Here is a 24445-nt window from a genome sequence, read left to right as displayed (position 1 = left end):
GCAGCATTTTTTTAAGCATTGTTGACATAACAGAAGTCATTAGCTAAGTTAGCATTGTTAGCATGGTTAGCATAGTTAGCATTTTTAACATAAATGCTAGAAATCATCTGTTAAATTAGCTAATCAACCTGGTTAGCATTGTTAGCTTAGATAGCATTGTTAGCATCATTAGCATTTTTAGCATAACTGCTAGAAATCATGAGCCAAGTTAGCTGATCAACCTGGTTAGCATTGTAAGCATGGTTAGCATGGTTAGCATGGTTAGCATGGTTAGCATAGTTAGCATTTTTGCAAGCCCACTCTTGCAGGTCCTCGGACATGCACATTTCTAGTGTAACTTATTCCCGTTCACCCACTTTTTTAAGACGCCTCCTCTTCTAGAGTCACTCACTCGGCACTCACACACACACACACACACACACACACTCATACTCCACTCACACACACACACACACACACACACACTCATACTCCACTCACACACACACACACACGCACACACACACACTCATACTCCACTCACACACACACACACACACACGCACACACACACACACTCATACTCCACTCGGCACGCACACTCTCTCACTCGCACACACACACACACACACACACACACACACACACACTCATACTCCAGAGCTGCCACACACCCTGATAGATGTGGCTCCAGCTAGGCCACATACACACACGCTGCGTGCCACATACACACACACACACACACACTCCTAAGGCACTGGTGGTCTTGCACCTGAGAGGTGCGTAGGTGTGTGTGTGTGTGTGTGTGACTGCAGCAGGTGTGTAGGGCTGGTGAATGTGTAAACATGGCTGATGCTGACGGTGCTACTGAAGCACAACATAGTTCCATGACAGGCCTGTGTTAGTCCGAATGAACTTCTCACTCGTCAGGGCAAAGCCGATGTGTTGAGTGGGATGTTGTGACTGAGCCTCCGTGCCAAAACACTCATGTCAGGTTTTCCTCTCTCTCCCTCCCCACAGATCTGCCGGTGGCTGTGTGAGATCAGGAGGGCTGAGAGAGGACGCAGAGCACGCCACCCCCAGCCCCTCCGTCTCCCAGGGCAACAGGGCAGACATCCCAGCCCCTCCGTCTCCCAGGGCAACAGGGCAGACATCAGCATCTCCTCTGGCGGCCGGGATCAGTGGGACTCCTCGCTGGCGGAGCTGACTGTTCTAAAGCCCCTCCTGCCCCCTCCTGCCCCCCCACCCCCCCTGCCCCCCCCACCTGCGGGTGACCTATGCCAGGCCTTTGGCCCGCTGGGCGCCGGTGCCGATAAGAGGCTGTGAGCAGGAGAGAGAAGAGCACACAGAGCAGCTGTGCGCCCCGTGAGCTGAGCCGCTCCACGTGCAGAGCTTAATGCCCATCAGCACCACCCATCAGCAGCACACCACAAGGGGGCGCTCTTGCTGCTGAACATGACGCATGGGGAGGACGCTGGCCCGGACACGCACCAGGATTCAGCCGTTCTGACCTATCTGGAGGGACTACTGATGCATCCCGTGGCCACGGCGCCGGGCGCCACGGCAACCAGGAGATCGGACGCTGACCGCAACGGCAATGAGGAGCAACGACGGAACCACGCGGCGGCGGCGGCGGCGGCGGCGGCAGCTCAAGGACCATCGCTGGCCAATTACGGGCTTGCGCTGAGAGAGAAGGCCAGCCCCCCAGGGGGAGGAGCCAGTCAGCACCTCAAGAAGGCGCGGCTCCTGCGCTCAGGGGCTTGGGGGGCCGTGGGGGACGAGCGGACGAAGGGCCAATCATCAGCGAGCCTGAACGGCCATCTGGCAGGGCAGCAGCAGCAGCAGCAGCAGCGGTCCGGCCAGGACGGGTCTCCGCTGGGGGAGAGCACGCTGCTCGCATCACTGCTGACCACCTTCAGCTCCAGACTGCAGGGCGTGGCCATGTCCCAGCAGCCGGAACAGCAGAACTGTGGCGACAAGTGTGCCTCCCCCCCCCCGGGCACACCGCACGACCACAGCACCTCTGAAGCGTACGGCACGGCCTCCAGCCGCCTCAAGGGCCTGGTGAGGAAGAGTAAGAGCCAAAGCCAGAGTCACGACAGCCGGCGAGCCAGCCAGGATCGTCTCTCGGAGTCGCCGTGCTCCAACGCGAGTGCCGCAGCCCAGCTCAGCCCTTCCGACTCTGCCGTGTCCTGCGCCGAGCGACTGAAGGCCGTGGCGAACTTGGTGAAGACGCGATCGAGCCCTGCCCCCTCGCCGCGACCCAGCATGGCGTGCAGCCAGCTGGCCCTGCTCCTCTCCAGCGAGGCCCACCTGAAGCAGTACTCCCGGGAGCAGGTCCTCAAAGCACAACTGGCCGGACAGTCGGCCAGCGAGAGACTGGCAGCCATAGCCTCGCAGAAGTCCTCCTCACAGGACCCGGGGCCGGCGACCGTGGGAGAGACCCGGATGCTCTCGGAGGCGGCGAATGCTACAAACGGCCAGAGCAGAACCTCTCCCCTGGCATCAGCGAGTGCAACTAGGGGCAGCCCTGCGCTAAGTGCACCACACAACAGCTCAACTAGGGGCAGCCCTGCGCTAAGCGCACCACACAGCAGCTCCACTAGGGGCAGCCCTGCGCTAAGCGCACCACACAACAGCTCCACTAGGGGCAGCCCTGCGCTAAGCGCACCACACAGCAGCAGCAGCAGCAGCAGGGTGGTCTCCCCTCACGCCAGCCCACAGCCCCAGCGGGAGAGACGTCTCCTGGACAAGAGCGGCACCAGGCCCCCTCAGAGCGGCACCAGGCCCCCTCAGAGCTGCAGCAGCCTCCTCCTGCTCCTGCTCAACAACCACAACTCCCAGAAGCAGCTCACCAGGAACGGGCACCTGGAGGAGGAGCATGAGGAAGAGGAAGAGGAAGAGGAGGACGAGGAAGAGGAGCGCATCCCCCCCTGCCACGGACCCTCTCTCCTGCTGGACCACTGGGTCCGATCAGACCAGTACTGCAGCCCGACCAGATCCAGCAGCGATGTGGAGAGCTGCTACTCCAGCTGCTCCCCCATGGACCTGTCCATGCACACCAGAGTGCCCAGCCACGAATCAGCACCCCCCTCCGCCTCCTCGTCCTCCTTAGTACCCCCCTCCGCCTCCTCCTCCTCCTTAGTACCCCCCTCCGCCTCCTCCTCCTCCTTAGTACCCCCCTCCGCCTCCTCGTCCTCCTTAGTACCCCCCTCCGCCTCCTCGTACTCCTTAGTACCCCCCTCCGCCTCCTCGTCCTCCTTAGTACCCCCCTCCGCCTCCTCGTACTCCTTAGTACCCCCCTCCGCCTCCTCGTCCTCCTTAGTACCCCCCTCCGCCTCCTCCTCTTGCCCGCTGGATCTGCTCACAGAAACTCTGTTGAACAGGTGGAAGCCGGACCCTCCCAGACCAAAGGTCTCTGAGACCGGGGAGCTGGCTGTCAGCCCAGACACCAAATCCCATCATAAGGTCACTCTCATGCAGTTACTGTTGGACCGCCAAAACAATGAGAAGGTTAACAATGAGAAGGTAAACAATGAGAAGGTCAACAAAATCGGAGATAATTCAGATTTGCAGCGGTGTGACGCAACCCTCAACAACCTGCGCACAGACCCACTTGAAGTGATTGGCGGCACGTATGAGGACAGCCGCAGAGAAAGCCCTGCTGACTGCCGTATCGGTGTTGGTCATGCCATGACCAGATTCTCCCTGAACGCAGACTCAAGCGGCAGTCCGTCTCCGTACTCCTTCTCTCCCCATGTACAGTCTGGTCCTCTGGATCTGTGTAAGGCCAAATCCAGCTCCAGTGAAAAAGCCCCTGAGTCCGGTTTCAGTGCCAGTAAACTGCTGCAGAACTTGGCACAGTGTGGCCTAACAAACATCTCCCCCTCTCCACCACCACCACCTCCACCACTACTGAACCGGAGGACCAGCAAGCGGCCGAGCCCTGACCTACTGCCCAGTCAGCCCTCCGCCCTGCTGGAGTGTCTGAGCCCTCCACCCACACAGAGGAACGGCAGTCCGGCAGCAGAGCCAGTGCTGCACCGCAGTTTCACACCGCACAGACGAGAGTCACCAGTGTCGCCCGCAGCGTCCCAGATGGAGGCCCTGCTAGAGAGGCGCACGGTGCTGCAGCTGCTGCTGGGGTCGGCGGCCCACGTGGACAGAGCCAGCGGCAGGAGAGGCACAGAGCAGCCAAGCGTCCGTTCGCACGTCCGCTCCCCCGACACCCGTGACTCCTCGCTGGACATCAAGATCAAAACGGAGCCAAAAGAAGACGGACAGTTTTCAAGCTCCTCAGATAATGACCACAGGCCCCAACACTGGAGCCATGAGCGCTACGAGAGACACAGGCCCCTCTTTGAGCACCAGGGCGACATTAAATCTGAGCCGTGTCCTGACGACATTGTGTCCAAATACGGCCTCCTCAGTCAGCTCTTGAAACAGCAGACCAACACCTACAACTCTGGCACACCCTCGGACTACAACTCTGGCACACCCTCGGACTACGACTCCAGAGCCCTGAAGCAGGAGCAGCAGGAGCAGCAGGAGCAGCAGGAGCATCATGGAGGCCCCAGTCCCAAGAGGAGGAGGCTCTGTATGGAGTTAGCAGAGCAGCTGAGCAGTGAGCTGTGGGCCGGGGGCCCCGTGGACTCTTACGAGGGACGTGGGGGCGAGCTGCTGCTGAGCCCCAAGCAGGAGGAGTCTGCAGCCAGGAGTCCCATCAACAAGCTGCTGCTGAGCCCCAAGCAGGAGGAGTCTGCAGCCAGGAGTCCCATCAACAAGCTGCTGCTGATCCCACAGCAGGAGGAGTCTGCAGCCAGGAGTCCCGTCAACAAGCAGCTCCCGCGAGACCACCAGGGCTTCAACGTGCTCAAGCAGCTCCTGCTATCGGACAACTGCCTAAAGGGCGTGCCCCAGAGGAACAGTCTGAAGGGCGTGTCCCAGGGCAACTGTCTCCAGGGCAACGGTCTGAAGGGTGTCTCCCAGGGCAACTGTCTGCAGGGCAACGGTCTGAAGGGCGTCTCCCAGGGCAACGGTCTGAAGGGCGTGTCTGAGGGCAGTGGGTGTGGCCTGATGGCCAGCCAGGTCAACGGGAGCCTCCTGCCGCACCAGCTGCACTTCAACCACAAACTCTCTCAGTCGCCATGGCGACGTGCGTCTCCGAGCCCCTGGCCCGCTGGTTCCGCTGCCCACTGGCTGACCAACGGCAGCAACGGCTCTCACGAGTCACCAAGGAACAATACCGCCGCTCAGACAACAACAACAACAACAACAACAAGCCCTGGGTCTGTGAAGCAGGAGTGGCCGGGTGCAGACGAGGAGGAGCGGGCGGACGGGTGGGAGGAGGGCTGTGACTCCGCCCCCAGAGCCAACCCCATCCTCTACTACATGCTCCAGCGGGGCAAAGGGCAGCTGGGGGCAGCAGGGGACCAGGGGCAGGAGACGGCACGCTGCGAGATGAACATCAAGGAGGAAGCAGCAGCCGATGAGGAGCACCAGTACAAGCACAGACTGAGCTGCCTGCAGTAGCAGTCACGCCCCACACGCTCCAGTCTGAGCTGCCTGATCACGCCCCACGCGCTTCCAAAACTGCTGAAAGAGCTGGACAGTGAGCATGGTGGCCATGGACTGTGGGCATGGACTGTGGGCATGGACTGTGGGCATGAAAGGGTTACTGTTCTATTAGCTCATTCCTCGTTTTTTTCTCTTTTTTCTTTGGTTCTTTACCTCTCTTCCTCTTTTGGTTTACTGGTGACGATCAATAACGATCAAACGATCAAATCCAAACCTTTTCAATTCAAAACAAATATTTTGTATTTCATTGTCATAGATTTTGACATTTTAAATGAGATATTATTGCCCAAATGCAGTTTTACAGTCAAAATCAAACTGTGTATCCTGAAATACTTTGTTTCATTTCTCTTCCTCATATTCTGTGAACTATGGAAAAGGGCACAAATGTGGCATGACAACGAAACTATTTCTATAACATCCACTTTCTTATTGCTTCATATCACAGTCAGGGCATCCACTTTCTTATTGCTTCATATCACAGTCAGGGCATCCACTTTCTCATTGCTTTATATCACAGCCAGGGCATTCCACCTTTTTAAAAGTAAGGGACACGTAAACAATATTGCAATGTGAAGCACAACACTACAACAAACAAACACACAAACAAACAAACAGGCATGTGAGGCATTAGTGTGATTCAGCCCCTGGGCAGAAAATCATAATATTACATTTACATTGTTATATTTAACAATAACAACATATTTACATTGTTTTATACAGAATCAGGATAGTGATCTCAGTCTTTTCAATTCAGGTATTTATTTATTTCCAACAGCTTTGAAGAGTCCCACATGACTCCCCCATAGCCCAACAAATGAATCCGTAGAGTCCCACATGACTCCCCCATAGCCCAACAAATGAATCCGTAGAGTCCCACATGACTCCCCCATAGCCCAACAAATGAATCCATAAGAGTCCCACATGACTCCCCCATAGCCCAACAAATGAATCCGTAGAGTCCCACATGACTCCCCCATAGCCCAACAAATGAATCCGTAGAGTCCCACATGACTCCCCCATAGCCCAACAAATGAATCCGTAGAGTCCCACATGACTCCCCCATAGCCCAACAAATGAATCCGTAGAGTCCCACATGACTCCCCCATAGCCCAACAAATGAATCCATAAGAGTCCCACATGACTCCCCCATAGCCCAACAAATGAATCCATAGAGGAATCATGACTCCCCCATAGCCCAACAAATGAATCCATAGAGTCCCACATGACTCCCCCATAGCCCAACAAATGAATCCATAGAGTCCCACATGACTCTCCCATAGCCCAACAAATGAATCCATAGAGTCCCACATGACTCCCCCATAGCCCAACAAATGAATCCGTAGAGGAGTCACGACTCCCCCATAGCCCAACAAATGAATCCGTAGAGGAGTCATGACTCCCCCATAGCCCAACAAATGAATCCATAGAGTCCCACATGACTCCCCCATAGCCCAACAAATGAATCCATAGAGTCCCACATGACTCCCCCATAGCCCAACAAATGAATCCATAGAGGAGTCGTGACTCCCCCATAGCCCAACAAATGAATCCATAGAGTCCCACATGACTCCCCCATAGCCCAACAAATGAATCCGTAGAGGAGTCATGACTCCCCCATAGCCCAACAAATGAATCCATAGAGTCCCACATGACTCCCCCATAGCCCAACAAATGAATCCATAGAGGAGTCGTGACTCCCCCATAGCCCAACAAATGAATCCATAGAGTCCCACATGACTCTCCCATAGCCCAACAAATGAATCCGTAGAGGAGTCACGACTCCCCCATAGCCCAACAAATGAATCCGTAGAGTGCATGTGTAGAGGCCCACACACACAAAGCCGCATGTGATGACCATTTGAGCTGCACTGGCAGAGCAACTGAGGCGGAGGTCAGTTTGAGCTGCACTGGCAGAGTAACTGTGAGTGCATGTTTAGAGGCCCACACACACAGAGCCGCATGTGATGGCAGTTTGAGATGCACTTGCAGAGTAACTGTGAGGTCCGTTTAGCAGAGCCATTTCTGCCTCATGAGTATGTCAAAGATGTGTGGAGTTGAAAGGCATGAACCTCTTTTAGCAGTTTTTGAAACAAAAGAAGGAAAAAGAAACAGTAGTTGTTTTGTACTTTGTTTAAAATATGAAGCAGCTTGAATGCTTTGGGCTTTTGTACACCCACTCGGATAGCGTAGCTTTAGATGTGGCACTACACATCAGCTGGGTTCACTTCTCTGCCAATCAAACGCCTCAAATAGCATTCCACCTCGAATGATGGTGGCCTGTGGCTCTGCTGCTGTTCAAACATACCTGCAGTAAGCTTCCTTAAGGCAATCTTTTATGGTCAGTTGGTTGTGTGTCTCTGTGTGTGTGTGTGTGTGTGTGTGTGTGTGTGTGTGTGTGTGTGTGTGTGTGTGTGTGTGTGTGTGTGTGTGTGTGTGTGTGTGTGTGTGCGCGCGCGCGCGCGTGCGCATGTGGTGTTTGTTGGCGTGTGCATGTATGTATACTGTATGTGAGTTTGTGTGTTCATGCAGTCTTAAGGTGATCTTTTGAAATGTACAGAAAAAAGGCACATACCACTCCCTGTATCAACATGTTTTAACAAATATTCTGTAAATAGTACTTTCATTATGAAAGACACTTATTTTGTATGGTTCAAGAGCAAAACAAAATGTTGCCCTAGTTTTTAAACGGCCGATGATGTACAGGAACCGGGCTCTGTTCAACATGTACATATCATGGCGGGGAATGGCTGTTTTTTTGCATGTGTCTCTATGTTGTGAGCTGATGATAATCTTTATTCTGCAACCTGTCGTGTTCAGTCCAGTTGCTACACTGTTGCCGACTGCATGTCTCTGCATGGAGGGGGTCTGTGTGTCAGTGCTGTGGGGGGGGGGGGGGGGGGGAGGGGGGGGGGGTTCTGTGGGCTCTTCAAATCAAATACATGATTTCTCCTCGGCAGGTTGTTATTTCAAACAGCTACGGTCTGCTTGATACAATCATTGACTTTCACATTACTATGTGACTTTATCATTGTGTGTGTGTGTGTGTGTGTGTGTGTGTGTGTGTGTGTTTGTTTGAAAGTGGAGGGCTCTGTTACTGTTTAGTATCTGTTTCAGTGGAGCCACTCTTCAGTCTGAACTATGGCGGCCTGCCCTGTGACTTATTTTAGTTTGCAAATAACATTTTTAATTTCAACCAGACAACCAGAAATACTGTTTCTTTTTTTAAAAAAACAAATGAAATTTTGGGTGTTTATTTGCACTGACAACCTAAATAAAGAAATAAGATGGATAAAACCATGTGCTTGTTCTTATTGGATTTTTACTGTTTTAACTGCAATTCCAACTGCTCACTCACTCATCTATCTATTAATGCAAGGAATGTCTGTCTGTGTGTCACTCTGTCTGTCTGTGTGTTCCACGCATAACTCTCAAACCACTCATCCGACTGACCTAAAATTTGACATGGGTCTTGCTACTGGTATGCGTGAGTGCAGTGCAAAGTTTGGTGGTTTTTGACAAGAAATGACAAAGATATCGTTAAATTAAGCAAAATACAATTCTACCGCTCTACTAGCCACGCCCCTTCTCACTCTCACTTACTTGGATAAACATGCTGAGTCCGACAAACATGCACCCACGTTGTTAAGCAAAATAGTCAACTGTCCAATGGACCAGGCGTTATGCAGCTAAAAGAATGCTCTCAGTAATGAATCAAATTCACCTTAAAATACAAGACACAAAAAAAATATTAGACTTAACCTAGGCTATTTAAGTTCAACAAAATATAAGGTCTTGTCTATATAGTGCAAAATGTTAAGGGCTTGCCTATAGAAAGTTGAACTATTTCAGTGCAAATAAGGTAGGCTAAACCAGAATCTTTTTTTGATAAGAACAGCCACATTATTAGCTATTTCAGAATCTGGAACAATTACTAACTTGTTATGCAGTCGGTAGAGCAACGTGTGTGTGTGTGTGTGTGTGTGTGTGTGTGTGTGTGTGTGTGTGTGTGTGATGTACGTCATGATAGATGCTCGTCACTTTTCATCGGGGCTTGTTTGTTTGTTTGTCTGTTGGTTCGCAAGATAACTAAAAAAGTTATGGATGAATGTTCAGGAATGGTCTGAAATGACCCACGGAACAAACGATTAAATGGGAGTAATCCAGGAGGCGGTTATGTTTTCGCTTGGCCTAGGTCTGCACTCTCGGAGTGCTTTTCCAGTTTTGGACTCACTTGCCGCTTCACATCGTATTCTTCACCATGCCCCAGAGAAAAATGCGAATGCGGAGCTGACAGAGGCCCATATGATCTGATCTGTAGAGGATAGAGGCCCATATGATCTAGAGGCCCATATGATCTGATCTGTAGAGGATAGAGGCCCATATGATCTGATCTGTAGAGGATAGAGGCCCATATTATCTGTTCTGTAGAGGATAGAGGCCCATATGATCTGATCTGTAGCTGCTAGAGGCCCATATGATCTGTTGTGGAGGTAGCTGATAGAGGCCCATATGATAGAGGCCCATATGATCTGATCTGTAGCTGATAGAGGCCCATATGATCTGATCTGTAGCTGCTAGAGGCCCATATGATCTGATCTGTAGCTGCTAGAGGCCCATATGATCTGATCTGTAGCTGATAGAGGCCCATATGATAGAGGCCCATATGATCTGTTGTGGAGGCAGCTGCAGTTGCTGCTAGATGAACTCAGAAACCAGCTTGAACCTCATTTCCTGTACAGCCTGAACTTGTGAAGCCTGCTGAGTCTGTGCGCTGGAAGCCGCACTCTCTCCCGTCTCCCCAGACTGCTGGAGAAGGCGGCAAATCCGTCAAGACGGCAGAATCTGCCCCGAGGGGCTCTACTGCCTCATGCTAATCTGGAAGCCGTCAAGCGAGGCTTCTAAACTTCTATGAGTAGCAGCCAGCCAGTTTGTGTGCTGAGGTGGATTGGATCAGTCTATCTTCACCCTTTTTTTTGTCCAGGGGCATTAAATCAGTATGTAGAGAAATCACGGCTCCGGTGAAGGTTCTGAGCTGCTTAAACAACCTTTGAGCTTTGCTGATGCCCGGAGCTTCTCAGCTGGGGGCCGTGGCATGGCGTTATCAAGAGCAGCCATGAGGGTGCACAGCAGGTGTGCTGTTGAAAGGGAGGCTTAAATGTGCACATACACTCAGCTAGCCGCTCATCACAGGGCTCACTGGCAGCAGCCACCGCCAGGAGGAAGAAGCCTCAACGATGTGACCACAGATCAGCGCGTTAGCATGGGGCACACATGCCAGAGAGCCCTGACCTCTAACCTGCAACATGCCCTGACCTCTGACCTGCAACATGCCCTGACCTCTGACCTGCAACATGCCCTGACCTCTGACCTGCAACATGCCCTGACCTCTGACCTGCAACATGCCCTGACCTCTGACCTGCAACATGCCCTGACCTCTGACCTGCAACATGCCCTGACCTCTAACCTGCACTGGGCTGCTGGAGAGACGCATGCTGTTGGGCATGCCCACTACTAACTAGCAGATCAACAACAGGCTGGTCATGCCCATCACCAACTAACAGATCAACAACAGGCTGGTCATGCCCATTACTAACTAACAGATCAACAACAGGCTGGTCATGCCCATCACTAACTAACAGATCAACAACAGGCTGGTCATGCCCACTACCAACTAACAGATCAACAACAGGCTGGTCATGCCCATCACCAACTAACAGATCAGGCTGGTCATGCCCACTACCAACTAACAGATCAACAACAGGCTGGTCATGCCCATCACTAACTAACAGATCAGGCTGGTGATGGCCATCACTAACTAACAGATCAGGCTGGTCATGCCCATCACTAACTAACAGATCAGGCTGGTCATGCCCATCACTAACTAACAGATCAACATCAGGCTGGTCATGCCCATCACTAACTAACAGAACAGGCTGGTCATGCCCATCACTAACTAACAGATCAGGCTGGTGATGCCCATCACTAACTAACAGATCAACAACAGGCTGGTCATGCCCATCACTAACTAACAGATCAACAACAGGCGGGTCATGCCCATCACTAACTAACAGATCAGGCTGGTCATGCCCATCACTAACTAACAGATCAGGCTGGTCATGCCCATCACTAACTAACAGATCAACAACAGGCTGGTCATGCCCATCACTAACTAACAGATCAGGCTGGTGATGCCCATCACTAACTAACAGATCAACAACAGGCTGGTCATGCCCATCACTAACTAACAGATCAACAACAGGCTGGTCATGCCCATCACTAACTAACAGATCAACAACAGGCTGGTCATGCCCACTACCAACTAACAGATCAGGCTGGTCATGCCAATCACTAACAAGGGTAACAAGGATACGTTGGGGTAGCAAGATTATTAGGTTTTATTACACATTGGATTGATGATGCTGTGTTGGTTGCTGATGAGTGATGTTTCTAATGAACATCCTGAGGACTCATGAAGTCAATAGAGTTGCCTCAGCTTCCATCCAATCAAACATATGCTTATCAGAGATTATGTGGAAATGTAGGAAAATGATTTGCTATTGTGAGAATCATGGAACAAGCACATCCATTTTAACACACTATATGCTATTAATGATGATTCTTATAGGCTTGTGTTCTACTTCTGACAGTAACAGGCTACTGTGTGTTCACTAATTCGGTTAAATTGGGTTAAATGCAGAGAACTGAATTTCCCTCACGGGATCAAAAAAGTATATATTCTATTCTATTCTACTACATGTGTAGTAAGAGACGCTTTAAGGTACATACTATGTTCATATAAAATAAACAACATACTGTAAATGAATAAACACCTGTTATGGCCCTGCTTACATCAGAACTCCCCTCAGAGACACTCGGCAGCCAGACCTGAACACAGTGCACTCCAGCAGGCCTCCGCTCCTGTGTGTGTGTGTGTGTGTGTGTGTGTGTGTGTGTGTGTGTGTGTGGGTGTGTGTGTGTGTGTGTGTGTGTGTGTGTGTGTGTGTGTGTGTGTGTGTGTGTGTGTACTCCAGCACGGCCTCCGCTCGTGTGTGTGTGTGTGTGTGTGTGTGTGTGTGTGTGTGTGTGTGTGTGTGTGTGTGTGTGTGTGTGTGTGTGTGTGTGTGTGTGTGTGTGTGTGTGTGTGTGTGTGTGTGCACTCCAGCAGGCCTCCGCTCCTGTGTGTGTGTGTGTGTGTGGGTGTGTGTGTGTGTGTGTGTGTGTGTGTGTGTGTGTGTGTGTGTGTGTGTGTGTGTGTGTGTACTCCAGCACGGCCTCCGCTCGTGTGTGTGTGTGTGTGTGTGTGTGTGTGTGTGTGTGTGTGTGTGTGTGTGTGTGTGTGTGTGTGTGTGTGTGTGCTCCAGCACGGCCTCCGCTCTGGGCTCCTTAGTGAGCAGAGAGAGAGAGAGAGAGAGAGAGAGTGAGTGTGTGTGTGTGTGTGTGTGTGTGTGTGTGAATACCCTGCAGTATTTGAACTCTGGCTGTTCCACGGTCGCTGACGTCTCCTTGCTTTAATCCTGTAACGAGTGACCCCTCTTCTCTTCAACTTCGCATGACCTTTCCTCTCCGCGACCTTCGCATGACCTTTCCTCTCAGCGAACTTTGCTGAGATCCAGAGATTCTTATCACACATGAACTGCCAGTAACCTCTGCTTCCTCTGCCTGCAAAATAAACAAACACCTCACAAGTTTAAACCGAGGTCATGACTCAGAGCTGGACAATAAGGCAATTGTCTCTGATTCAGTCTTTGATATCTTGACCCCCTCTTGTAGCCAGCAAGCTGAACGTCATACAGAGAAGCCCCTATGATATAAGCAGGGCCAACTGCATGCTAATCTAGCCAAACAAAAAAGGAATTAAATAAGATTAGAGGGTGACAGCAGTCGCTGTGATCTCTCAGCAGCCCACTTAAGTGCGTAGTGAAAGGTTACATTCACACCATAGATCACGCAGGAGTTGCTGATCATACTGGTCCATTTTCATTATTAGAATGAATACTATTCATTTAACCTAGTTGATTCATATACTATACATTTAACAGAGTTGATTCATATACTATTCATTCAACAGAGTATATTAATTTAAGAATACTGTTCATTTAACAGAGTCGATGATTTTGATTCGATCTAGTGTGACACAACCCTCCTGCAATCAAAAGAGTAATTATTATTATTATCATTATTTATGTATTATTATTAAGCAGACTTCGCTCTAGCAAGGGGCTGTTTCCTACTGCAAGCAGACTTCTCTCTAGCTAGCGGCTAGGCTAAGATTCCTGCCTCTTAACTGAAGACTGCTCTGGAGGGCACCTCTGCTGAACTCTGTCTCTCCCTCAGGGGTCGTGACCTTTCCTCCCCCTCCCAGATTCAGCTCCCGGGCCTCCACAGTTGATCAACTGTTGACCTGCAGCTGTGAGCAGCCTCCACAGCAACCCTGCAGATCCCCATAGATGTGACAGCAGACAGTGCTGTCCCACTCTTACTGGGACACAACAGAGGCTTTCAATCAGTCCGTCTGCTGGGGTCACACATGATGTTTGCATTTTAGAACATAAATGAGGATTTCTTGGCACCTGTTCCATTTTAAGGTTTGAGTAAATGTTTAACAAAGCGAGCTGTGAAATTCGAGTAAATGTTTAACAAAGAAATCTGTGAAATGTGTGTCAGATCAGACATTAATGAATACAGTGTGCAGCCACTCTCCTGGTCAGGGCTGGAGGGAGGCTAAACGCAGCCACTCTCCTGGTCAGGGCTGGAGGGAGGCTAAACTCACGTAAAGGCAGCCACTCTCCTGGTCACTTTGGGTTTTGTCTGTGGGATCCACTGTCAAAGGGATATAGAATATTTGAAGGTTAAATGTCAAAAATAATGATCTGATAATGACAGAATCTGATAATTCACCCATAGTGTTCAATGTATTTATTTATAAATGTACATAGTGTCATTTACACTTCTACATAGCGGTATTCTGCTGCTCTACACTCTACTGCCCTGCACATACAGTGGGCCTACACGAATGCTTACTGCAGAATCAGAATCAGCTTTATTGGTCAGGTTTGCGTAAACAAACAATCAATTTGACTCTGGTTAATCTTTGCTCTCAAAGTGTCTCACTCAATCAAATCAAGCATAAAAGAGTAAAAGCAGAACAGTAAGAACAGAGGGCATAATAAGGCCGTGTAAGAATAAATACAGCAATAAATAGACATGATACTGTAGGTGGGATCGGGTAATGCGATTGTCCTGAGGGGGAGTGCAGGAATCAATATCAGTAGACTGAGGTTTAGGATGATGCATATAGCGCATATCAGTATGATTATAAACCATCCATCACTTCAGTATTAAACTATAAACTATCACTTCAGTATTAAACTATAAACTATCACGTCAGTATGATTATAAACTATCACTTCAGTATGATTGTGAACTATCACTTCAGTATTAAACTATAAACTATCACGTCAGTATGATTATAAACTATCACTTCAGTATGATTGTGAACTATCACTTCAGTATTAAACTATAAACTATCACTTCAGTATGATTATAAACTATCACTTTAGTATGATTGTGAACTATCACTGCAGTATTAAACTATAAACTATCACTTCAGTATGATTGTGAACTATCACTGCAGTATGGTTACTTGTCAGGTCAAGTGGCACCATTGTGTTTATGTTCCAGGTCAAGTTGTCCCAGGGCTTTCTAGTCCAGGTCAGTTTGTACCATGATCTTTTACAAAGGTGAGAATGTTCAGCCTGATAAAATGTCCTGGCTTAAGAGCAATGAAGTCTCTATTTAGGGCTGGATTTAATCTTGTTCTGATAATGTCTGTATGTAACCTGACCATCTTTAATATTACAGACTCTATACTCCTGAACGTCTTTAATATGCTAGAGTCTGTTATCCTGAACATTTTTAATATTGTTTTGATAGAGTCTGTATTCCTGAACATCTTTAATATTATAGTCTGTATTCCTGAACATTTTTAATAATGTTTTGATAGAGTCTGTATTCCTGAACATCTTCAATATTATAGTCTGTATTCCTGAACATCTTCAATATTATAGTCTGTATTCCTGAACATCTTTAATATCCCTGCTGAAAAAACCAGCAAGAAACCAGCTTAGGCTGGTAGCTGGTTTTAGCTGGTTTTAGCTGGTCTTTGCCCAAAACACAGTTCTTATTGCTGGTCTTGCTGGTGTAGCTGGTTAGGCCACCAGCTAGACATGCTGGCGTGACCATCTGAGGAAGCTGGTCGTGCTGGTGTGACCAGCCTGTCGTTTGGGATACAGCTGGTTTAAGATGGTCATGCTGGTGACCAACCTGTCCAGCTTGACAAAGATGGTCAAGCTGGTTTTCTAGAATGACCAACATAAGCTGGCGTGGCCAGTAAAAACCAGCAATGTAGACCAGCAACACCAACTAAAATGACCAGCTTAAGGTGGTACGACAATCAAAACCAGCTGAATTACCATCATAAGCTGGGTAAACCAGCTGAAGGTGTGTTTTCGCGAGAGTTTTGCTGGTCTAGCTGGTTAACCATCAAAGGGTGGTCAAACAAGCTGGTTAACAAGCTGGTCAACCAGCAAATTCAGCAGGGAACTCACTTGCATGGCAAATCTTGAGTGCTCCCTCTAGCTTCAATTCCACTTCTCTGAGCAGTCTTTCTCTGACTTTTTTGATGCCGAACACGATCTGGTCCCTGATCATTGAGTCTTTGAGAGTGTCAAAATTGCACGACTGAGCTTTTATCAAAACTTTCGCCTTGCTGCTGCAGCCTAGAACGGAACACATATCTCTCGTATGTCTCATTTGTTTTATTACATACATAGATTTACATGTCTTGTTAACCTTGGCTTCCTAGTTCTACTGCCATAAGCTATACACATAAAATGCCTTTACTTAAAGAACACTACTGACACCTAGTGGCCTGAGGTAGAATACCACAAATCATAACAGGTAGCTGAACATGCCCCCAGAGTGTAGCATGGTAGCTGAACATGCCCCCAGAGTGCAGCATGGTAGCTGAACATGCCCCCAGAGTGCAGCATGGTAGCTGAACATGCCCCCAGAGTGTAGCATGGTAGCTGAACATGCCCCCAGAGTGCAGCATGGTAGCTGAACATGCCCCCAGAGTGTAGCATGGTAGCTGAACATGCCCCCAGAGTGTAGCATGGTAGCTGAACATGCCCCCAGAGTGCAGCATGGTAGCTGCTTATGAACATGCCCCCAGAGTGCAGCATGGTAGCTGAACATGCCCCCAGAGTGTAACATGGTAGCTGCTTATGAACATGCCCCCAGAGTGTAGCATGGTAGCTGAACATGCCCCCAGAGTGTGGTAGCTGCTCATGAACATGCCCCCAGAGTGCAGCATGGTAGCTGAACATGCCCCCAGAGTGCAGCATGGTAGCTGAACATGCCCCCAGAGTGTAACATGGTAGCTGAACATGCCCCCAGAGTGCAGCATGGTAGCTGCTTATGAACATGCCCCCAGAGTGTAGTATGGTAGCTGAACACGCCCCCAGAGTGTAGTATGGTAGCTGAACATGCCCCCAGAGTGCAGCATGGTAGCTGCTTATGAACATGCCCCCAGAGTGTAGCATGGTAGCTGAACATGCCCCCAGAGTGCAGCATGGTAGCTGAACATGCCCCCAGAGTGTAGCATGGTAGCTGAACATGCCCCCAGAGTGCAGCATGGTAGCTGAACATGCCCCCAGAGTGCAGCATGGTAGCTGAACATGCCCCCAGAGTGTAACATGGTAGCTGAACATGCCCCCAGAGTGTAGCATGGTAGCTGAACATGCCCCCAGAGTGCAGCATGGTAGCTGAACATGCCCCCAGAGTGTAGCATGGTAGCTGCTGGCAGCTCTAACTGTTGGCTGCAGAAACTCGAGCTAGAACCGAATGTTTTCGGGGTTTTTTTTCTCTTCATACAGACAGTAGGCTACTTGGTGAGAATCACAGCTCTGTGTTAAGAGTAGGCTACTCATATTATAGGCTCCTATAACATCTATAATATTCCCATATTTTATCCACAGCCTGAGGTTAATCTTTTTCATATCTTACCTACGGTTCTTTTAATCTTTTTCATAAGGGTATCTTATTAAATCATTAATTTCATTAAATCAAATTAAATAATTTGTCTGCACAGCAATGACTGTATTAGGCTATAATAGCCTAGTTTATAATTTGTCAAAGTCTATTAGCCTACAATGTTTTGTTGCTCTAAGTGCACTTATAAGTTCAGCCATAGAGATGACTTGTTGAGAATAGTCTTGCAGCATTATTGCGCCGGTAGACCATAGCGGTAGACTCCCCAGCAAGTCGCCTGACAGTGAGCATCCATTCCGCAAAACAGGTGCAATTTGCATGACACTCGGCCTACATACTTGACGTAGCTGTGCCCTACATATGCCACACGTCATATTCTCCCACCACGACTCTAGGTAGTTAACCAAATGATAAACATTGAACACCAAGGTACTTTGGAAATACTGTGTCACTCAGCCAGATTATAGGAGTATCTTGTACATGTAAATGTATGGTCCACCGTAGACTTTAATAACACTGCACGGGAGAGAGGGGGTAGCTTGGGGGGATAGCGGGACAGTAACGTCATCTTTCTCACGTAATGCAGTTCATCAAGACATAACTAACAGAACAAGGAGAGACTGCATAATATTGCAGTTCATCAAGACTTAACTAACAGAACACGGAGAGACTGCCAACTGCAGTTATTTTCCCCTCATGACTGCATTTCCCATGGCGCCCGCTACTGCTGATAAGTAGGGGGACATATTAGCTAACGTATTTTAGTTGTTTAAAGTACACATTTTACACCTGATTTTAATTCATTTATTTTTTAATAATCGCAACCGGCCATGACCGTGGAGCAGAATGTCCTCCAGCAGCATTCGCAGAAGGTATGTTAAGTTGAGAGGCTTATGAGTAACTTGCAGTAGCAAGCTAGCGATAGCTATTTACCCTGCGCCATGGTCTGTCTGTCTGCAAGAGAAAGTTAGCTAGCCAGTTAGCAATCCTTCTTAAGGCATAACTGATTGTAATTCTTCTCTAGTCCTCCATATGTATCTCGTGCTTTTTACCCGTAGTGAGCTGCACTATCTGCGATTCATATGTCTATTCATATTATCGCATGGGATGGGACACACACCGTAGCAAGATTATGGCAACTTCACCACTGCCAGCTAACGGTACTTGCTACGTAATTAGCTAGCTAGCTGCTAGCTTACGTCAGTGTTGCCCAAATAAACAAATGGCACGCCTAAGTTTGTTTTGAAGTGGAGAGTAGCGCACTCATTGCACTAAGTCAAATAGCAATACCAACATGGTATAGACCGTAAACATCACACTTACGTTATGTTACAAGAAGAAACACGTCGTTAAGTAACGTTAATTTTGGATTAACCATCCTGTTAGCCAAGTTTTTCAGCACAATGAACTGCTGACTAGCTAGCTCAGGTTAGCTAACGCTAGTCCTTGGACAATATCCTAACAAGTTATCAGTGGTTGTAGTAATAAACATTGTGTATACACACATGTTTTATAGATACATAAACTTCAGGGCTGGCCGTAAATGGGTTTGCCATATCATTCTAGTTTCCGTTGATGTTGTGTATGGGTGGATAATGTTGTGTCCGAGAACTGTTAGCCCGTTAACTTAGTTATGTCATCATCTAATGTTGCACTGCATGGCTGGGGATGCGCTGTCTAAATGGTGAATTAAATGTACAAGGTGAGTTAACAACAAGCCAGCGGTGATGCTTTAAGGAGTCATCCAGGGTTATCATTCTGACATTATAGTAGGTCCCTAGTCAGCGCATTTTATGTTTTATCTTTTTGAGGCCAGTCAGATTTGTAAGTTGATCTAAGTCAGCCGTCGTGGCCAACTAAACTTTCGGCACAACATGATTGCAATGTAGTATTAGGTCTTGGGCTGTCTGCGTCGAAACGGTGCTGAAGGGCGAACAGATCTCGGTGTAGCATGTGCATGTCATACACGGACAGGGACTGCCACAATAACACCGAACGTAGACAAACGTGTGCTTGGGCTGTTAACGACAGTTTGCTAATGATGCGATAGCGTTTTAGGTGCTCAGCTGGGTGAACACTGTTTGGCAGGGTGCCTGTGTTGGGTCCCAACTCAAATTACAGTTGTGAAACGTTTGTTTACATGTCGCCCTTCACTTGGATTCTTCCCCTAGTTCGTAAACGAGATGGTGGTTCGATTAGCTAGTTAAGTGAAAATAGAGACTGTTGATTCCAAAAGTATCTATCTTTGTCAAAAGGACTGAATCGCACATGCCCTGTTTGCTGTCAGTGAAGACGGTAAATGCAAAAACACTCCACATTGCAGCACGCACAGTCTTCAATCAGCCAGAGAGGACACACAGTCTCTCCTAGTTACTCTCCACTGGCTCCCTATAGAGGGCAGAAGTCAATTTAAATTCCTCACTTTGTAGGACACTGACTGGATCTGCTCCCTGCTATCTTAATTCAATGATCAACATGTATATCCCCAACCGCCCACTGCGGTATTCTGATGAGCGTCTGTTGTGTTGAGCAGCCAGAAGCGCTTGGTCAAATGGTCCTGGTCTTTTCCTCAGTGGCTCCGTGTTGGTGGAATGAGTTGCCCAGTGCTCTCCGTTCCTGTGATCGTTTGGGGTCTTCAACAGGCACTTAGTTTTTTAAAGAGACCCTATGCAACTTTTTCATAGTCATAAAATCGCTTAGAAATTGTTGTTTTGCTTGACTGACCAGTTTTATCGAAAACAGTCATATTTCCTCCCGCCCTCAGTGTCCCTATCCGCTATTGCAACCTTGCAGTTTGTTCAGGAGACGATCGTTCCCTGTTTACGTCTGGAAGGCTGAGATGCATAAAGAACAAGAAGAACCACGCTTGCAATTTATATATTTATATATAGCCTATATATATATGTATAAATATACATGCTAAAGCTGTCGGGGAAGCTCTGCAGAGAAATAATAAGCATAAAACGAGCGAAAATGAAAAACGAAACCGAAACTTAAGATGAAATCGCCAATCCTGCTTAGGCTCTTTAAGCGTTTCTTATGCCTTATGCTTTGTATATTAAAGCACTCAGTTATTTTCATCAGGCTATTGATTGAATTGGCATTGCTGTTTATTATTGCCATTCTCTTTAATGTACTGTTACCAACTTTAAGCCCCATTCGCATGAGATTAGTATTACCTGGGGACCTTTGGTCATCGTTTTTGATGCCGGACTATTTTCTTCAGCAAGTTTCTGGGGTCACGAAAGTAAAGTGTTTTTCTTCTCAAAACCATATGCGTTCAACAGAGTGATATATTTGCACCACAAAAACGTTGTCCAGCTGTCAGTAGCGCGCAGTGATAGGAATCGCGAAAAATAAGTAAGTGATAACGAGGTTTGAATTTTTCCTGGACAACGTTTTTGTGGTGCAAATATATCACTCTGTTGAACGCATATGGTTTTGAGAAGAAAAACACTTTACTTTCGTGACCCCAGAAACTTGCCGGACTACTTTCTTCAGCATCAAAAACGATCTAAAACCGGCTGGATCTCGGCTCACAGGACGCTGTCGGGGGTAAGTCAGTGCTGATGCACTACGTTGCTGACAGGGAACCCATACAACTTCGTGTCTTAAAATCCGAACTATCCCTTTAATGCAGTTGGAAGGCCAGTGAGATTCGCCCCCTGGCTAAACAGATGCTCCGGTTACAGAAGATGGTACCGAGTATGCACTCAAGATTTCACTGAAAAACTGTCAAAAACTAAAAAATAGAATTGTGGGTGTTATCACATTTGCACAAATTTCCAAACTCACATTCATTTGATCCAGTATTGCTTTCTGCCCAGTTACATTGGACTTAAATGGATTGCCCTTTTTTATGAACACATGTGTGCCTCTAATGTTGATGCATTTATGTGTATTAGACTCTACTGAATTTGTGTGTGTGTGTGTGTGTGTGTGTGTGTGTGTGTGTGTGTGTGTGTGTGTGTGTGTGTGTGTGTGTGTGTGTGTGTGTGTGTGTGTGTGTGTGTGTGTGTGTGTGTGTGTGTGTGTGTGTGTGTGCTAGACTCTACTGAATACATGTATGTCTCTCTAATGTTGATGTTCGTGTTGTGTGTGTGTGTGTGTGTGTGTAAGACTCTACTGAATGCATGTGTGTCTCTCTAATGTTGATTGATGTGTGTGTTGTGTGTGTGTGTGACTCTACTGAATACATGTGTGTCTCTCTAATGTTGATGTGTGTGTGTGTTTGTGTGTGTGTGTGTGCTAGACTCTACTGAATACATGTATGTCTCTCTAATGTTGATGTTCGTGTTGTGTGTGTGTGTGTGTGTGTGTGTGTGTGTGTGTGTTAGACTCTACTGAACCAGCTGAGGGAAGTGACCGGAACTACAGACTCCCAGCTCTTGCAGCAGGCTCTGCAGGTAAGCTCCTTCCTCAAAGGCATTGTTAATCATAATAATAATAATAATAATAATAATAATACCTGTTAATCATGGAACCATCTCCAATATTCACCTTCACATTCCTCAAAGGCATTGTTAATCATAATAATAATAATAATACCTGTTAATCATGGAACCATCTCCAATATTCACCTTCACGTTGAGTTTGTTGATGGTTGCGTGACATGTCGAAGCGAGTGGCTCCTGTTAAGCCAACGGTGGCAACAAAATTAAGAAACTGTCAGTTGATTGCTAATTATCGGGCTAAACAATTCCCCAACGATTTCTATGAGTCTGGAAAACAAACTATTTTCTAAGTTTTGTCAACCACAATTGACGCAAAGACACATAGCGACCTTTTGAAATCCAAAGTTCATTTCAAGAACAAAGCTATCGGAACTACATGTCTATTCGCCCTCTTGCATGTATGCGTCACTTAATATGAATTTCTATACAAACTAAGACAGCGAATTCGTGAATAAACGCAAGCACTCAAACCATAAATTAGCTATGTACCAAAAATGACATTTTACCTTGACTCGAAGAGCTGTAAACAAGGCTGTATACAAAACCGCACTAAGATATGTGCTGCTGGAGAAGCTCTTACTAGAAGCACGGAAGTGCATTTTAGTAAACTGGATAAAAGTGCACCCACCTACTGTTACCGCATGGTACAAAGAAATCTTTAATATTCTTCCACATGAAAAATTGATGGTTATGGCAAAAGGAAAAGAAGGAATGTTTTGCCAGCTCTGGTCCCCGTTCATAGACTATCTGCCACAAGATCTGAGATCCGTTCTCCTTAGAGGGGAGTTGAGTCATTTTTGGTCTCAGACTAGATCTTCTCCATAGCCCCATCTGACCCAAGCTACTTCCCTGTCTGCTATCACATTGAGTTGATGCGTTGTTGCTGTGGACCCTTTTTTTTTCTTTTTTTCCTTCTAACTGATTTACTTATTTATTTATTTGCTTGTTTGTGTTTTCTATGTACAGTATCTTTTTTTAACTGCTGTCCTGTGTTTGGGGGTGGGTAGGGAGGGATGTTGTGTATTGTGTATGTTGTCTGCTTGTTTGCTGTTTCTTGGTAAAAACAATAAACGGTATGTTAAAAAAAAAGTGCCCTTTTGGATCTAGATTTGCAGCCTAGTAATTGCCATTTAATTTAATTTATGTAACCTAATGCATTTTTGGCCGGAGAGTTGTTTAGTGTTTGGATGCATTTTGAATGTGCTTTGCTGAATATATTAACTGTTAACTGAATTGTGAGGGCCAAAACTGCTTAGAAGTAAAAAGAAAAGCAAAAACCCAAAAACGCTAGAAAGAAATATGATCAAATGGAATTTGGAAAAAAAGAAAAAGGAATTTGAAAAAAAAGAAAACTGACTTCATAGGGCCCTACTAGTTCCCTGCAGGTAAAGTCTCATCTTGTGTTGGGTCCTAGTGCCCTGCAGGTAAAGTCTCATCTTGTGTTGGGTCCTAGTGCCCTGCAGGTAAAGTCTCATCTTGTGTTGGGTCCTAGTGCCCTGCAGGTAAAGTCTCATCTTGTGTTGGGTCCTAGTTTCCTGCAGGTGAACCCTTTGAGTGTTGAGGCCTTGGGACTTCACAGTGCTTCTCAGCACACCCCTTGGATGCTGAAACATTCAATAGACATTACATTCCTATGATACTTTTATCCTCTGACTCTATCATCTTTTTTAAGTGTAATTTTTGGGCTATTTATGCCTTAATTGATAGAGACAGTGGAGAATGACAGGAAGTGAATGGGAGAAAGAGCAGGGGTGGGATCCGGAAAGGACCAGGGGGGCGGGAATCGAACCCGGGTTGCCGGCGTACGGTGCAGGTGCCCCAGCCAGTTGCGCCACAGCTGGGGCCCTGACTCTATAACCTGGATTATGATGAGGACTAGGACTGCTCATCATTATGCTGGTGTGGTTATGATTGCTCTGTTGTTGAGCAGCATAGCGGAGAACACTACTTTGTGTAATGTGTGTGGTGGTTTATGTTGTAATAACTGCTATCAATGCTGGTGTGGTTATGATTGCTCTGTTGCGGTTGACAGGCCAGCAATGGTGACCTGGCGGAGGCCGTGGCCTTTCTGACGGAGAAGAACACCAAGACCCCTCACCTGAACGCCCCTCACCTGAACGAGACCGCCTACTACCAGACCGCTCAGATCCCCACCGACCGCTACATCAGCGTGGGGAGCCAGGCCGACACCAGTAGGCATTACACTCCCCTCTCCGGCCCTGGCCCTGGCCCTGCTCACACACACACACACACACACACACACACACACACACACACACACACACTGACCATTCTACTGTACTGACACAAAGAGTGTGGGAATTCACTTTTAAACACAAGCTGCTATTCCTTTATATAGTCCGCATGTTTTAGTTTTAATGCAT

At 47.7% G+C, this 24445-nt stretch overlaps 2 protein-coding genes across 9 annotated transcripts in view; both read left to right on the top strand.

The window, feature by feature from the left end:
• Positions 1-6677, top strand: part of nrip1b (nuclear receptor interacting protein 1b) — a 49357-nt gene extending 42680 nt beyond the window's left edge. The window contains exon 2 of the mRNA XM_062535876.1: positions 1000-6677. Coding sequence (XP_062391860.1) covers positions 1435-5511 — 4077 coding nt within the window. The 5' untranslated portion in view covers positions 1000-1434 and the 3' untranslated portion in view covers positions 5512-6677. The remainder of the gene's footprint in view (positions 1-999) is intronic.
• An 11598-nt stretch (positions 6678-18275) lies between these two features.
• The window catches only part of usp25 (ubiquitin specific peptidase 25), a 55644-nt gene continuing 49474 nt past the window's right edge, over positions 18276-24445 (top strand). For 3 of the 8 annotated variants that reach the window (XM_062535869.1, XM_062535870.1, XM_062535868.1), the window contains exons 1-3: positions 18278-18479; positions 21945-22013; positions 24094-24253. In XM_062535869.1, the coding sequence (XP_062391853.1) occupies positions 18438-18479; positions 21945-22013; positions 24094-24253 (271 nt within the window). In that variant the 5' untranslated portion in view covers positions 18278-18437. Of the gene's footprint in view, positions 18480-19285; positions 19310-21342; positions 21365-21944; positions 22014-24093; positions 24254-24445 lie in introns of those variants that run through there. The other 5 variants (XM_062535873.1, XM_062535867.1, XM_062535872.1 and 2 more) reach the window with 5 other exon arrangements.

The sequence above is a fragment of the Sardina pilchardus genome, chromosome 5, assembly GCF_963854185.1.
Source record: "Sardina pilchardus chromosome 5, fSarPil1.1, whole genome shotgun sequence".
In the NCBI taxonomy this organism is placed as follows: Eukaryota; Metazoa; Chordata; class Actinopteri; order Clupeiformes; family Clupeidae; genus Sardina; species Sardina pilchardus.
Note: the sequence above shows the minus strand (reverse complement) of the source record. Positions and strands in the feature narration are given on the sequence as shown.